Source organism: Bombus pascuorum, chromosome 10, assembly GCF_905332965.1.
Source record: "Bombus pascuorum chromosome 10, iyBomPasc1.1, whole genome shotgun sequence".
Taxonomy (NCBI): domain Eukaryota; kingdom Metazoa; phylum Arthropoda; class Insecta; order Hymenoptera; family Apidae; genus Bombus; species Bombus pascuorum.
Window position 1 is genome coordinate 1,837,300 of NC_083497.1, and position 18,382 is coordinate 1,855,681.

General features: G+C 35.9%; 1 protein-coding gene and 1 non-coding gene across 2 annotated transcripts in view; both read right to left on the bottom strand.

Moving 5' to 3' along the window:
• Positions 1–336: 336 nt before the first annotated feature.
• Positions 337–18,382, bottom strand: part of LOC132911139 (uncharacterized) — a 54,710-nt gene continuing 36,664 nt past the window's right edge. The window contains exon 4 of the mRNA XM_060967537.1: positions 337–1,744. Within this exon, the coding sequence (XP_060823520.1) occupies positions 875–1,744 (870 nt within the window). The 3' untranslated portion in view covers positions 337–874. The remainder of the gene's footprint in view (positions 1,745–18,382) is intronic.
• LOC132911556 (5S ribosomal RNA) lies at positions 6,258–6,376 on the bottom strand. Its single transcript, XR_009659034.1, has one exon. It is a non-coding gene; the product is annotated as a 5S ribosomal RNA (ribosomal RNA).

An 18,382-nucleotide genomic window follows, 5' to 3' on the forward strand; every position in this document is an offset into this window, starting at 1 on the left:
TATTCAAAACCTACGAAGTGGACGTTGGGTAGTGGATTTAACTTAGGATTTCAAGTATATATCGAACGTTATATACCATCACAAGATGGCACAAACCTTGTAACGGAGATAATTGTCCCTGTTTCGGGTTCTCTTCAACGCCGTTTTTGCCAGAATGCTTGTTAAATTTTAATATCATAATAAGTCCAAAATTGTAATACGTGTTAATAAATTTATATCTTTTCAACAGTCGTCTAAAAAATTACAATTCCTGAAAAAATAGTTTGCATCTTCCTTTATAAATTTCTTTTACTACTTTCTTAGATTATTACAACTGATTATTACAACTTTAACTCTTTCGGTGTTTCAATGTGAAAATCGTTGTTTTTAGCCCGAAAAGTATGTGATATTATTCATTTCTAAAATTCTCGTAGCGTTGACAACGTGTACACTTTCAAATTCTGTTGTGGTTATTTTGTTACACGGTGTAAATTTATTCGGACGATTCCTTCACTCAGAATAATATGACCGAAAGAGCCAAGTATAACATTAATAAAATATATTTTTCGTCGTAGAATTATTCTCGGAATCGGACGCCTTTGAATCATTATGTACACGGAGTTTGGTTCTTTCGGAACTTTACGAGTCGTACGTTTAAAAGGAAGGAGTATTTTTTAATTTCATTTCTGGAACATTATACAGTCGGTATAAGTGTTACACTTAGATACGATTTTATATAAGAATTTCTATTTATTACCATATAGTGATTGAATATATGTCATATGCATTCAAGTACCCTTCGATACCTTGAAATTGAAACGATGATTAACTCCATAAATTTCAAGTATAGCATACATATTCTCCCTTGATAAGTCATACATTTAACCTTTTCACATTACACGCAAGTAGCCTTGTATCCGAACACAACGTCAGGAGTTTTGCTGCAAGACGGTTGGTCCAATTGATAGGAAGCATTTTTATTTCCTTTGGGTGTGCATTTGGGAAATATCTGCTGCATCGCCGTTTCACACTCCGCTTCTTCGACGGATACCTCCTCCTTCACGATTTTCTCAATGTTGTTGCTGCTTAAACGCCGTACCATTTGACTGCCTTTCGCTGCTTCCTCGTCTTTCTCCAGAAAGTTACACATGCTGACGCGCCTCTCCCTCGACAAGGATTTGCCAAAAGAACAATTTGGCCTGGCCAAAACGTCCATTCTGTCAAAATGGTAGGCGCTGCCTGTGCGATCTCTCTGCAGCGGATTGGCCAACACGTCCATTCTGTCGAACTGCCAGATTCTTCCGCCACGGTCTCTTTGCAACGGTCTGGCAAGTACCTCCATCCTGTCGAAGTGGCAGACACTCATTCCGCGATCTCGTTGCCATAATTTCGAGGAAGTATCGAATTGACAGACACTCATTCCTCTGTCTCGAAAGACAGGCTTGGACGTTTCGATTCTGTCTAACTGACAGATACTGGTTTTTCGTTCGCGTTGCAACAATTTCGTGGACTCGTTGGCTGACTTCAAGTTTTTTAACGTATCCTGTTCACTGCACGAGTTGTTCTCCGAAAACATCAAGAATTGAAGATCGAACGCGCTTCTCGTGCGACGTGGAATACCTTGAGCGCCAGGGAGCAAGGACGTATTAGATCCAATGAACACACTGTTTTGCCTTGGTCGTACTTGACCCGAAGCGTAATTTAATTCGTGTCCCGCCGGATAGTCCCCGCAGGGTATGTTACATTTCGAGAACGTGCGTCGATTCTGCGAACAAACGAACCAATGATTTATAAATCGCTTTAATTAACCATCGTATTTGTGTATTCTGCGTTTGCTTAGATTTTGGGAGACCTTGAAATATGTTGTCAAGGTCATAACTCTGGACAACGTTTCCCTGTGCATGTTACCACCGCTCAACCTCAGTTTCCGAGATATTCACAGAAAGCTTCAATTAAATTTACTCCCCACTACGCTATGGTCCCATTTTTATATAGCACAACCTAAACTTGATTCATTGATGCTAATCATCTCTAATATAAATAAAAATATATAGATTTATATTTGAGTTGTAGGGTTATAGGTTGGGTTAGTTTAATATCTAGCTAGCATCATTTCATTTTCATTTCACTCGATTTTATTATAAATTCGATTACTACAATTTATTATTGCTTATATATACTAACTAACTATATCTTTGTATATAATTCAAAAACTGAGACCGTGCGTGGTAATCACTAGAGTGTGTGTGGTGTACATGCTTCGTACGCATTACTTTGGTCAATTGATGATGAAAATAGTGTCCTATTCTATATATCAATAAATTCATCGAAAATGATTTCACGTTACGCATAAGACAGTACTTTTCTGTTTTTATTTATACAACATTAAAAATGGTTATCTCTGTCAGCAATGAATTAAGTTTAAGTTGGATTATAAGTATAGGGATAAGCTGTTCGGAATGATGACCTTGATAACATATTTCAAGATCATCAAATTTGGTGTGGTGTGTCCTGGTGAAAATAATTACCAATTACCAATTTTGTAGCAAGATTTTGTCGGTATATTCTATGAGCATAATCAAGCAAAAGTATTATACGATCGTAGGTCATGTACAACTTTATTGAAAGGTCGTATATTGTCTACAGACACTATTTTAACAGGATAATTCTTGCACAATAATGTGTAATCGTTACTGTTTTCAAAAATGCCGTTTTACGGTTCACATTTCTCGTTGACATTAACGTTTAATGATTGTGCGTTTAATGGATTTTTTATTTTTCCATACCTTTTTATCTCTGAATATTTTTCATGTTTTGTGTAAATAAAATTGCAGGCTTTCCAAGTGTTTATTCGAGTTTTGAATAAACGAACTCAAAAGTAACTTATTTTTTACTGCAGTTGTTCACTACCAAATTTTAGTTTATTCAATTCAATTTTTACCACCTTTTTCATAATGTAACTTTGAAGTTAATGGATAGTCTAGAAATTTCGCGGACCGCCAAGAAATAAATATCGCCTATCTGTAGTGTAGATACGTTGTACGTATGTGGACTGTACAGGATGAGATGTTTGGCCCTCCTTGGAAGAATTGTTCTTAATTTTAATTGACTTTCATTTCATTATAAATAAATTGATGTTGAGAGAGTATTCTATCCCTATAAGAATTACAATTGCATAGGCCAGCTTATTTTAGCGTCTCAAATCAATTTATTTTCCATGCTAGTTTACCTTGAATAACCTTGTAAATATTGAAAAGAAATAAAAGATACTTGGAAAGCTAAGCAAAAGTGGAAAAACTTGCTACGTTTAAAGATGTACGATTAATAACACTAAAACACAGAAACATTTAATTGAAAATTATTCAGGTGTTTCGAGAAGTAGAAAAACTTTAATGAAATTGAAAGATAAATATCTAGGTTCTGATGTATAGTAGTGGTTTCCATAAATCAGCAATAAACCGATAATATTATCTACGTGTGATATTATATTCATATTACGTGACATAAAGTTTTGAAACTTCAATGAATATCGTTATCGATATTTTAAGTTCTCGTGCTGAAAGGAAAGATTAGAGTGAAAGTAACGATGCCTTCTTATTTTGAAGCGTTTGTGATATTAGAAAGATGACTTAGGCGGTTTGATGTCAAACAGAATACAACTCAACGCAGCTCAATGTATTAACAAATTTGGATAAAGTATAGTATCTGGACTGTAAATCTGATTTCAATGTATCTTTCCGGGTGTATCTTAGGTCAAAAATGAGAGTTATCTTTTTCGCGAAAATAAACGCTTTTGAAAATTCAGCTGTATGAACATTTGTTCGACCAAGATCTTAATTGTAGAAATCTGCGTAGGAGCGTGATCGTACAGAGAGGTAAGCGGTATGCGGTTAAAGTAAGTAGTGGCACAGACAGTGTCAATGCGCCAAATGCCAATTTTTTCGCTTACCGTTTTCTACTTTCTGTGTGGTCACGGAAGATAAAAAATACCCCAAAACTAATCCAATACTCATGATTCAAATGTATTCAAAGTAAGCCATACCGTAAGTTAGGAGAACGACATTTTAAGAAAGATAACGTAAGAATTCACGAGAAGGTCACACGTCAACACGTTGATCGAAATTTTGTATGTCTTATTTTCGTGAAAAACAATCTTCGTTTTCGGCTTCAGTCACCTCAAAACCCCTAAAATGTTCATCCCAGCCGAACCTTTTGCAATCCGGACACTATACCGCAGCTACAGATGTATTTAATTTAGCAATAAAAAATATATAAAAAATCCGTAAATAATTAAAACAAAAAATACATTTGTATTATATTACAGTGTTCTTTGTAATTGTTCTTATATGATACATGGAATATTAATTATACGAGAAGACGCGTGTCCTACTGTCCAGAAATTCCCTCAACGATCATGTTTCCCTATTAAATCTGATACTGGAGATTCTACTGTAACCAAAATTATAGCGTACCTTATTACACGAGTATAACATAGAGTATCGTAAGAAAGCATAATATGCTTTCATACGAATTGATAGTATCTGGGGCATCTCGTAAGATATTCCTGCTGCAAAAAGTGAAAAACCAGCGCTGACAAATCTGGAGCATCCGCTACGCTACGATATCATTTGAACGTACTATTCAACTGAGAAGAGGATGTATGCTACGTAACTCAGTTGATGCTACTTGTCCATAGGAGTAATATACCATACAAGCTTCACGGAACACGAATAGGGCGTATAATATGGAAATTTCTTCGGACGTGTCGAACGAACCTTCCGTTGAAACTAGATATCAATAATTTACATTCCACCATATCGATTGAAAAAAAAAGACGAATGTTCTTGCTCTATCGCAACTCGGATACACCAAGTCCAAGTTAAAGATAGCCCGTAAAAAGCCTTGTTCAGGATTTAAAATAATATTTTTTTTGAAAAAAAAAAAAAAAAAATTGTATTTTTAATTGTGAATTATTTATGTAAAATAGAGTAAAACCACCCACATCCGAATCAGTAGGAAGAAAACAATTTTTGAATAACGAGACTTTCGAATAATAGAACAATCGCTTTCCTGGTACTTTCAGATCAAGAAAATTGTCACCTCGTTTTAATATCTAAGGGGTTCATATCTTTTGGCTAGTGAACTATATAAATTTTCATCGCGAACAAGTACATCATCATTTATACAAATTCATGTTTTTATTAATATAATTAAAAAAATATATCCCAGGTAGAAATTTGTCTCACTTATCAAATATTGCAAGAAGTATTACACTTTGAATATTTTATATATTCTCGCATACTAAGTACAGACATTTTATTTCTCTGTGCCTTCGAATTTCCCATAAATGCATAAAAATCTACAGTCTACTAATAATATGTGTAGTATCGGAGAAAACCCCGAGTAATTAGGAAGGTTTATTTAAAAATTATAAAAGGTAGCCGTTAGTGAATTGAAGAGCTTTAATGTTGCCGGCGTTGTCGGGCTTTAGTGTTGCCGGTGTCACGAACCAACTTTCCTTTTTGCCATGTGGTACGCCAGATGTGACGGCCCTTGTAAAATTCCACGTAGTCCGAACGCCAAGACCTATCTATTGTTCCATTAACTTCCATAAACCGAATCTGTTCAGTTTGTTTTCTTCACGTAAACATTTTCGGTTTATGTTTATTGCACTCGACTCTTACCTAATACGGAGAAAGCGGGTGTCTGGCAAGATAAGACTTTTCCCATAAACAAGGATGCCCATGAGCCATATCTAGCTCTCCTTGTCTTTACTACCTAATTCATTTACCAATGGGCATCGCGGATCATTACCCTCACTTTTCCACCAAAAAGTGTGGACAACGAATCCGCGTTTTGAATTCCAAAGGGAACACCCACACCGAGTTTTCCTCAGTAAGAGCAGTAGAGCAGTCAGATAGTCTTGAACGGTCACGTCTAGAGCTCGGAAGTGTATTGTAAACAGAAGAGAAAAATAAAAGTTTCTTTTCTCCTTAAATTCGTTATTATTTTACGTGACAAAGTCATCGTCATGAATACGATTTCTCCCCCTCATCCAGTTCCTTAGTTGACCGCCAAGTGGATTCTGTATTTTGCGCATGCTTGTCATCACGAGCTACAATTGAATTCGTCAAAAATTAGTACGTACTAGTTTGATTGGCCGTCCCACGCCGGCCGAAAAATTGGCACTGATCCCAACCTAATATCTTTTTCTCTGTGCATAGGATCATTAAAAAAAAAAAAAAAAAAAAAAAAAAAAAAATGGCAAGAAAAGAAAAAGCCAACACCACACGGAGTTCCCAAGCGGTCACCCATCTAAGTACTACCCGTGCCCAGCGTTGCTTAACTTTCGTGATCGGACGAGAACGAGTGCTCTCAACGCGGTATGAGCGTTGGCTGAAAGAAATAATTTTGTTACTCAACATTAATATGCAGAAACTATCTAATAGGACATACGAATGTGTGATGAACCTATTTGAATCCAGATGTGTAAAATTTTATCTGCTTCCGTTTTCAAATAATAGGTTTTGTCAAAAACAAAACACGCTTCTAGTTCATAACTGATCTCTATTCGGAGAATTGTTTTCGTTTCTTCTGTCACCTCTCAATATCCCCACTACGCACGCGTTCGGTACACATCCCCTACCGTGGTCACGTACCCCTTCTACCGAGTATTTGGCGGGAAGACCGTAGGCATATGGTTGACTCATTAGGTCTCTCGGCACTTACGTTTCGAAGCAGCCTTGCTTATGTATTGTCGGTCTCTCGTAAACAGTCTATCAACAGTGGTACTCTATGTACCGACGAAACCATTGGAAAGTTCTTTGCTGTTGAGTGCCGATACAACATTTCTAATCTCGTTTTACATGGGGAATCACTCCAGTTCGACTTTTATCACGATTTTCGGTACACTCTGTATATCGTATATTGTACAGGCTGTTTCATGATAAGCAGAAAATATTTAAGGGAACGAATCTAACTACTAAAAAAAAAAAAAAAGAAAAAAATGTTGATATCGACATATATGCCATTTGAACTCGTTTAGAAGGTTTAGCGACTTTTATACCCTAACATTTCGTGTTAGAGCCATATCTAGCTCTCCTTGTCTTTACTACCTAATTCATTTACCAATGGGCATCGCGGATCATTACCCTCACTTTTCCACCAAAAAGTGTGGACAACGAATCCGCGTTTTGAATTCCAAAGGGAACACCCACACCGAGTTTTCCTCAGTAAGAGCAGTAGAGCAGTCAGATAGTCTTGAACGGTCACGTCTAGAGCTCGGAAGTGTATTGTAAACAAAAGAGAAAAATAAAAGTTTCTTTTCTTCTTAAATTCATTATTATTTTACGTGACATTTTGGCGATCCTGCCAGGATCCATTCGCTTCAGTGAAAACGAAATTACGATTTCGGCGTACGCGCATCATTGAAGATTGAAGGATCAGCGGATCACTGCGAATCTTTGCTACTACGAAGCCCTGCAGCAACTTTCAACGTTCCACTACGGTGAAACTAGACGAGAGGACTACGGTCAGCGCAGAGCAAGCCTACAAATAAGATTCGGAATCTAGAACCAACCAGAGAGGAAACATCCCAGAGACTCCTCAACGGCCATAGCTACTACGGTAAGCTGGAAATCTGGATTCATTTGTACATTACCGTACGAGAAAATCAAGTTTCTCAAGCGTTTCGAGCTCAAATAAATAGTTCAGACTCAGTAAACTTAATTAGAATCATGTCTACATCGCGAAAAGACGAAACCGAGACCGTTTCCGCAACCGGAGTTATGGATAATTCGATTCGTAGCATATTCGACACGATGCAAAAGCAAAACGAGAACCTTATTCAACGATTCGAACTTCTTACGCTACGAATGGAAGAGGCGCAACGAATAACCGATAGTGAAAACAAAAAACTTGCAGCGGAGATAGAACTGTTGGGAAAACATATCATTAAAATAAATTCAGGACGTGACGCTACTACCGAATTAGACTCCTATGTTACGATAGATGAAATTAATACCAGCAGTACTCAGATAAAGCGACCACCTGTTCACCTCAACATCGAACAACCCGAGGTGGAAGAAAGAGGCTATTTTCCGCCCGCTTCTCCCACTCTACGAGCTAAGGATGCAATACGCTACATCCCAACGCTCAACGGAGATGATGATGTAGGAGTTGAAGACTTCATCAAAGAAGTGAGAAGTATGAAGGATCGCTGTATGGAGCAAGATCTGTTGCTAAAAGCAATAAAAGTGGAAAAAATCGTGGGAAAAGCAGCCCAAAGTATTCGCAACATTCCTATTGAGTGTTACAGTGATCTGTACGACGCATTGAGAAATAACTTAGCAGCACAAGTGACTTCGGATGAGTACCAAGAACAATTACGAGAGTTGAGACAGGGGCGCGAGGAATCAGTGCAAAGTTTTAATATTCGGTTTAGAAGAATACTCAACCGTTTGCTGTACGCAGTAACCAATGAGTACCCACAACCACTGACACGTAAAATTATGACCGAAGAAATCACGAAGAAGACTGTTCGTGTGTACCTAAAGGGACTCAGACGTGACATAGGGCGAATATTATTAAGCAGTGAACCCTTGAATCTTCCGGAAGCTGAAAAAAAGGCAACCGATGTAGAACGCTACTTGCGAGAAGAACGACAACCTAATTGGTCATGTAATCGCTTACCTTCCGCTAGTAATCGCGCAAACAACCAGCCAATGCAGGTAAGACGATCTAATGTACCATCAAGATCGCCTAACACGCCAGCAGCTCAGAAACCTGCTACATTTAACCAAATAGAAAATAGACCACCTGCTGAACGCGCGCAGATGAAGTGCTTCAAGTGCGGAAAGCTGGGACATATTGCCAACAAGTGTCAAAATTTTCCACCACCGTCCGCTCCAATTCAATCAGAAGCAGATAACTACCTCTCCTACGAAGATCGTTCACCGCAGTTCGCCTCTCCGAGGTTACGGGCCAAAGACGCGGTCGCATGTTTACCACAGCTAAACGGCGAAGACGATATCGGAGTGAAAGAGTTCAGACGTGAAGTGCGCGAAGTGCGAGCATTGTGTTGTGAACCGACAGTATCGCTCAAGATGATCAAGTTCGGTAAAATTACTGGTAAAGCCGCAATGGCCATTTGCAATGTACCAATCCGCGAATACGAACACCTGTACGATGCCCTAAGACGAAACGTAGCCACCCAAGCCTCCATTAGGGAACAACAAGATCAGCTACGCGAAACGATACAGGGACACGACGAAAGCGTTCAGAGCTACATTATCAGGTTCCGCAGAGTGCTTAATAAACTACAGTGTAGTGTAACGAACGAGTACTATGACGAAATCAGTAGGCGTACAATGAACGACAGAATCTTAAGAGACTCCGTAACAGACTTCATCCGAGGGCTAAAACCCGAAATAGGACGGATATTACTCGGTTATCCACCGTACAACATCGCCGAAGCCGAAAAGAGAGCCTCCGAGATCGAGCGATACTTCAGGGAAGATCGAAATCGACAACCAAGACCAATGGGACGACCAAGACCAATGGAACGATCAAGACCAATGGAACGATCACGATTCCCCGAACAGCAACAACCGACGACCAATTATCCTAAACCAGCCATAAGGAAACCAATTCCAACACCTTATCCGACGCCAAGGAACTTCCAGCAAACCGAACGAATGCCACTCGCCCAAAGGACTCAAATGAAATGTTTGAAGTGTAACCGAATCGGACACTTCTCTAGTCAATGTAAAAATTTTCAAGCATCCAGTCAATTTCCGAGACCACCGGCAGTCCACAATCTCGAGACACACAAGGAAGAAACAGAGGAACAAATAGACCAGACATACGAATTAACGCCACAACAGGAAGACTACCCACAGTACTTTTACGATCCGACGGACAACGATATGCTTTATCAATGGTGGTGAGTGCCCAGCCAAAATAACCAATTTTATCGAAAAGTCAAACACGAATTATTTAAAATGTAATACTAGAAAAAAAAAAAGATATTTTTGTTACTATGAACATATAAAATCCGTTGAATAACGATTATTATATTTTCAATATTGCGTATATTTCTCGAAAAATTTCTAGAGCTATTGATACATTATGTACATTACATTGGTGTGGTATAAAAAGAGTATACATAAAGTTCCATACTCTAGAAGCATTTAACAAGCAAATAATTTTACATTATGGATATTGATGGATATTTATTCTTTTAGTATTTACAGATAAGTTAACATTACAAGGACATTGTTTTAGAATTTTATTTTCACTCAAATCTTTAAGCGTTGTATATTCTAGATGCAATCATACAACAGAAATTTGTGTTTTATATCAAAATATTTAATATTATTTAGCATAAAATCAACTAAAGTTGTCAGGTATTGTTAATAAATTTGAATTTTTATATTATCCATCATTCTAAGACAAACTGTATAGTTTAAATCATTGTTAATTAGTTATTTTGGGAACAATTATAAGTTGGTAACATATTATTTGTACAATTTCAATGTCAACATAGAAATAACAAAATTTTAGTTGATAGATTATCATAAGATAATGATCATATATTCTCAAAGAAGATACATTCTATTAATGAGTTGAGTACTATACTGCCACAGTAATATTAGTACTTTATTTATTTTAAATTCCGTTTTTTTTATAACGATCATAAAAGACACAAACTTGATGTGGAATGGTTGGGACCGTACACGATTGATAAAGTATGTAATCCACTATCTAATTCAAAAAAAAAAAAAAAAAAAAAAAAAATTATATATATACACGGCAATCGTTTAAAACCCTACTTTCCAGGTCGACACTTCTCTTTGCCAGAATAACTATTTATGTATCAATCTAACCTTTTCTTTTCGCCGAAATGAAATCTTAGTTAACAGTCCCACCAACACCCAACACCTGTACCTCAACCAATACATGCCACCCCCAAAGAGAAGAGGAATCAGCTGCAATTTCAAATCACATCGAGTGCGATTTCACAAAGGGCCTCCTGAAGAAAACTTGAGGGACCAAGTTCAATCTAAGGAGGGGGGAATGTCACGAACCAACTTTCCTTTTTGCCATGTGGTACGCCAGATGTGACGGCCCTTGCGAGATTCCCCGTAGTCCGGACGCCAAGACCTATCTATTGTTCTGTTAACTCGCAGCAGGCCTAAGAAGACGACATAAACCGAATCTGTTCAGTTTCAGTTTTCTTCACTTAAACATTTTCGGTTTACAGATGGTCCTTATGTTTGTTGCACTCGACTCTTACCTAATACGGAGAAAGCGGGTGCCTGGCAAGATAAGACTTTTCCCATGAACAAGGATGCCCACGAGCCATATCTAGCTCTCCTTGTCTTTACTATCTAATTCATTTACCAATGGGCATCGCGGATCGTTACCCTCACTTTTCCACCAAAAAGTGTGGACAACGAATCCGCGTTCTGAGTTCCAAAGGGAACACCTACACCGAGCTTTCTTCTTTGATGGTACGAGTCCGTTTAAATAGTTCTATTTCTAATTTCAATCCAGTTACAATATTGGCCTCTGTAATAAAACACTAAGTCTAAAGAATAAAGACTATACTGAACTCAACATTTGTATAATTACTTAAAAATTACGTGACACCGGCGTGATCAGAGAGTGTTGTCAGCGTTGTCAAGGAGTGTTGTCAGCGTGAAAGAGAGTCGTTGTGATGAGAGGAGTTATTAACGAATGATAACTGCGTGCATACTGACTGACGGAGCATCGTGCTTGATTTTGTGTTGGGGTGAACGATATTGAAATAAATCATACCGTTATCAAACCTATTAGTACACTAATTCTTATTTCCTATATATGTGTCGGATTATAGATAGATTTGGGGGCGTGTAACGAATCTTCATTCGGACTAGCCATCGTTGTTGTACAATAAAGATTATATTTACTGGTATAAATATGATTTTTACAAAGTTTGACAAATAACCGTGGTGATTAGACACTCGAGATGTTAACGACAATGTTCTTAGGTTCAATAACGAATCCACGGTCAACGATGTAACTCTTTGTTAAACGTAGAATATATTTTGAAGCACAAAGTAACGTTCGTTGTGACGATCGATATATACTGCACGTAAAGACGATGTGAAAACCTTCCAAGATGATCGCAAAAATAAAAGACTGATAAAAACTTTCCTCTCTTTACGATCGCGTTCGTTTTGTTGTAAATTGGTCGGGAATACCAACAAAATTCCAGCCGCCGTTGCTAGACAGACCCGCGTAGCAGCGACATTGCTCCTGCCCGGGGTTTGATTGTTAATACAACGTGTGTCTCATAATATTGACACTTCTCTGTTAGGTAAAAACGTTCATCGCGAGACCGTGGCTACGTTCAGCGACCAATTATGTCACCTCGAGCTCAAGCCCACCGTCACAAATCTCGGGCAAGCATAATCAGATTGAATCATAACAACTACTTCCAAGTTCTATCAACGCAGTCGTCTGATTCGCCTTTCACTCGCCGCTTTATTAAAACGGCTCTTAAAATATTATTTCTCTCTGATTTCTATAGACAAAACTATTTACATTATCAATAATATATCGTCTAAACAGGAGTATTTGTAACAGAAGGAGACATCTTTTACCATTCGTTTAGATAACTGAGAATGGAGGTTCGGATATGGCAAACTGTATTGTATCTTCAAGCTATTTTGTTTAAAGATTAAAGCGTCTTTAAATTGTGGGAAATGATGAAATTCTAAGACAGTACAAATCCATCAATCAATACATCGATAAACTCAGTTTATTCGTATATTTTCTTTAATTCATTATTAATCTTGTTGACATTTCTCGTGAGAATTGTCTATACACAGATTTTCATTACGTTCACATTTCTAACATAACAAATTTTTGTTTTTTATCAAGTTCAAGTTCAGTTTTTTGTTTTTTGTTTTTTGTAAGAAGGTTCGTAATGCTCATAAATTTGTGCAGTATTAAAATTTATTTAGTTATTTATTATGATATTTTTAGTGAATTTCCTAAAAAAATGGTATTCAACAAAAAGAAAATGCTTATTTAAACTCAAGAACTGCCCTACATTTTACTATCGGAGTTATTATTCGTAGTTTTTCCAGTAGTACATTTCTGTATAAAATTTTCAAATTATCAATTACCTTAAAAAATTGTACCAGAAAGACTGAAAACGTGGCTACGGGAAATTTATTTTTCCAATATTGGGTCCGCAATGGAACCGTTCTGCTTCTCGATTTTTGGAGTGGTCATTGTAAGAATACGGTAAAGTAACCTATACTTGACAGTAAAAATTTAAGATTCTTCGATATTGCGAAAATTCGAACAAAATACGCGGAAAAAGAAAAAAGAAGAATGGATATTTTGTCTGAAAATTTTGAATTGTTGAGAATAAATTTGAAAAAATTTGCTTGCAAGTTGATTCAATCCCACTATACAGAATCGTTACCCTTTAAGCGTAGTGAAGAATGTTTGGAATTAGATTTCAATGATCCTAATTCAGTTATCCTTATTTTTATACATGGGACAGATATAATACAACATGCTTTACTTTCGATCGGCTAATTTTCAGAAGAGGCGCAAACAGCGAGACACAAGAATTTCAAGAACTGTAGGAATAAGAACAGCAGACAAGTTTCAAGGATCGCTGCTAATAAAGATACATTTTATGCAATATTCTTAGCTTCTGATCCGTATATGTCAGCATTAAGACTAAAATCATATAACAAGAATCATAAAATACTAAATGCTGAAGCTATAGAACTCATACATAAATAAAATGATGGAATTTCACGATTCATCAGTCCCCATATACTATGTAAATTCATATTGCATAATATTTCTGATAACTGCTTTCTTCATATTCCATTTCATATTTCTTCAGATGATTATATATTGTAGTATCGTGGACAAAAGGTCTAAAAGATATCGGGTAAACCATAAACATCGTCGCGAGAGAACTGAAGTGCCGACAGGCTTATCAATGATCATCGGTCCTTCGGTTGAAGAGTTTCGTAGAAAAGGTCTACGTTACCCTGGCCACGAGCGGTTGCGGAACACGTGCGTAGGGCTAAGACAAAGGGACAAAAGGGATGCTAAGGCAGAAAGACAAATTAACAGGCAGTGTTAGTAGAGAAGTCAGAGAGTGCGAGTTGCGTTGTCGAGATAGTGTTGCTAGTGTCACACGCTCAAGAAGGCTACCCGCTCAGTAATCAGGTAGATGAAATATTCTGCATACCACAGCTATTGAAACAATAACGAGACAGTAACGAAATAGCCGCCTCTGATCCACACCCGACGATAACCCCTCCAAAGGGACTAAAACTTCGATATAAAAATTAGCGCTCGACACATTATTTTGTTGTAACACTTTGAACCGTCACTCTGTTGGATTTATATAATAAATTCCATTATCATATACGAAGTTCAATTTCTTCACCTTATTCGTGAAACGATCGAACTGCGACGCGAGATCACCGATGATCTGTTAATTTCGCGATTTCTTGTCTCTGATGTGACACTAGCGTTGTCGAGAGAGTGTGGTCCGCGTGAGAGAGAGAGAGAGAGAGAGAGAGAGAGCGTTGGATCCGTTGTGACGAGAGTTGCAAATTGAGTTGTCTAAAGTGTAGCACGTTATTGTGATTAGTTCATGTTAAGCAACCATTGTTTCCTATTTAATCAATATCTGTACAATCCATTCATTTGTAAATAAATCACCAACAATATATTTTTACGATACTACAACATTATATTATCTTGTATAATTATTCTATTCTTCACTTAGGCAATACATTTCAATTGAAAACTGCCACAATTTTTAGTACTATCCAATATTTTTTACTTTTTTGAACTTGCGTTTAAATTAACTAAAAAGTATAGATACAGTGTGAAATAAGCAGGTTTTCAAATTTATTTAAAACTATTCAATTCGATAAATTAAAAAAGGGATTGTTAATCATAAAATATACTATTTACATCATATTCAATTTACTGCGGATTATTTTTCAACACTTTTTAAATGAAATTTTATTTCAATATCTTGTATGGTTTGAAAGTTATACGAAAATGTCCCATAATTTTCCGGTCTGGTTCACCGTACGCTAGGAAAATTACAATCCCTTGTTCATAAACAGTTTTCATACTAGGTTCCAAGATTTCATCGAGTACTGGTGATACGAAAGCGGATGCGTAAACAAAAGATCAGGTGCATTGAAAATCCTGTAGGGTTCGCTTCTTATACCATGTCATTTTATATTATTGTTATATTATTTATACCGCTACTATTATCCTGTCAAAACAGCTACAATTAAATGTGGATGGTGCAAGAAATCTTTACGTCTTAAACATTTCTTTGCTAAATACTACTATTCCAGCGATTATGCACGGTATATACACTCTACTATACATGTGCTTCTACGAATTCTAAATGTATAAAAAATACAAAATGTATCTAATATATATATACAAAATATCGAAAGTAAAATATACATATATTCTTGACTGTCCTAACTCTATTTTAAAAAAGAATATAATTAAATAATCATATAGAATAGAAATTCATGATAATGATGAAAATCACTCGCAAAGCAACAAATATTCAAACCTTTTAAGTTGTAACTACGCAAACTTCATAAACTTTAAACTCAGTTTTTGACGATATGTTACAATATTTAAAGGTTAAAAGGATTTATTTAACATTTGTTTGATCTAGTTATGCTTCTGAAAATATGAACGTGTAGAAATCGTGAAGCATGCTAGTTTTAACTGGACTATTACGCACGATAACGCCGACGCGATTACTGCAAGCCAGCTTTGACGCAAGCCCATCGTCAGGAAAAACCGTATGACAAAAAAATAGAATATTTGTGTTAACTGATTGCATAACTATAGCAGACTAAAAAGTTCTTCCAAATTTATAGAGAGACTTTGGATGTTAATGTTAGCAATATTTATTATTTGATATTTGATTCTTAGTATACTATTTATAAATCATAAGTCATATTTAAAAATAGCAGATTATAGTAGTTTAAATATTTAAATGTAGACTTAAATAGACACTACTATAGATGTATAAATTAGTAGCTCCATAGGAAACATAGAAAATTGAAGCTATGGCTTTAAACGTGTATTAAGAATATCGGTTTTAATCCGGGTAATTCCTAACATATTTATATTTTATGTATTTCGTGTGATTAGTACTGCGCAACGAAATACCCGTATATTTAAATACATTTACGCAAGTAGCAATATATAAGAAACGAATATTTATATGATGTAATATAAGATTGTAAATAATAGTAAAAAATATATCATTTCGGTTAAAAAAAGACTAATCAAGTAATCTGTTTTGCTATGAAAAAGACTAGTGTATTTACATCTTCTGGCAACAAGCGTAAATGGTTCCTTTTCGTCGTAACGATATTTACCCACTTGGAACACATCATTCTATCATAACCTACGTTGTTAGTAAAGTTAGATACTTTTTAGCAAGTTCTGAAATTGCTGAATATTTATTTTGCCTTTCGCTACTTATACAGATACAAATCGAAGCGTAATTCTAGCTTAACCATTTGTGTTTCAAACTAACATTTGCATGATACAGTGGCTCACCAAAGCAATATATACTATACAAAACATTTTGAAATTTCATTAGCACTGTAACAGGACACGACTATCGTCACTGTATTGGTAAAATTAGAAACGAATCTGAAAATAAATATAGAATTTGTAAAATATTTATTGCAAAGGTGTCCAAATTATTTGGACATTCAATTATTCGCTACATTAATAAGCCACAATGTATAGTAGTGACAGGACTTTTTACAACACCTACACAGGCATTTGAACAGGACACTTACACAGGGGTAATATTCATTACTGTGTAGAGAGTAGGGTTCAAAATATTTAAGGGATCATGGGTCACTACCTACAGTTAGTCTGAGAGTAACTGGCCAACTGTCTACAATCCATAAATTCTTTACCTGCATACTTTGTTAATTATACCATATCACTCACTTATATTTTAAATACATTTGGTTCTATAGTTCTGTTTAATAAATATCACCTAATATTATTTTAACATAAACATTGTGTCTTCCACAGATTATTTATCTTAACTTTAAAATTAAATTCTAACACATTTGGTATCAATTGAATGTTTAAAACTAATATTCATGCCGTGTATTAACATTTTATTGCGAGTGACTGTTTACAAATGTCAGTCATGTAACTCCAATATACATTTTCTGATTGGTTTCAAATTTTATTATTATAATAACGATCATCGTGTCTCATTACAGTGCTAATGAAATATCAGAAAGCTTCGTATCATGCACATAATGTATTCATAAAAGAATTCTATAGCAAGCGTTCGAATATTATCGTGAACCGCTGTGTATTTGTTTCGCAAATTATTATACTTTCATAAATATTCGGGAATTTTGTTATACGTTAATAATCACTCGAAATGAAATATAAATATGTTAATACACGTGTACCTGTGTATTAAGAACACGGATATATTAATCACTTTATATCCCCTATATGATACAACATAATTTAATATCATTATATATAATCGTATGTACAATTCCGATATACGTAAAACAGAGATCTCCAACAGAGAAGTACAACTGCTGTTTTTTAATATTTAATTCGTCATTAGTTTATACACATTGGTAATATTCACATATTATTTACTTTGATTGATTGAAGCTTTCGAATGCTCGTGAGTGGTTATCGATCGTATGATCGAAAACCCATACCAAAAGCAAAGCGTAGACTGAAGAAAGACAATGCGATGGTGCGATCGTAGGTTTCCGTTACTTCGACGTGTGTCATTGACGAAATCTGTAGAATCCAGTTTCTTGGAGCCGCCAATTTCAGAAATAGCCCACTAGTCTTTTCTATCCGAGGTTATATTGGATAAAGCTACCACTACCACGTACACCTGATTGGAGATTGCGGAGGTTGCGAGGAACTGACCTTCTTATATAAGGTGTCTCCGCAATCGTGATGCTACCGGGAAGAAGTGATTTCTCACGAAAAAATAAGTCGAAGAGAAAAATGTCTTTGAAAACCTAGCACGATATACGTATGTTGACCTTAAATTTCAACTTGAAGGACTTCTGTTTACAGGATTCTAATAAATCAAGGGCTTATTTTAGAGTTGATAGGAATATCGAGGAATATCGTTTTTCTCTTCGAAAAATTAGAAAATGCAAATAATACGCTGCGACGACTTAGTACAATTTAACAATTTAGTTGGAGCAACTGTGCATGCAATAGTATGATCCATATTTCCTATATTATGAAAATTGATATTAAAAAGTAATAATCTTATGCTTTCATTTATGAAAAGAGCCTAATAGTA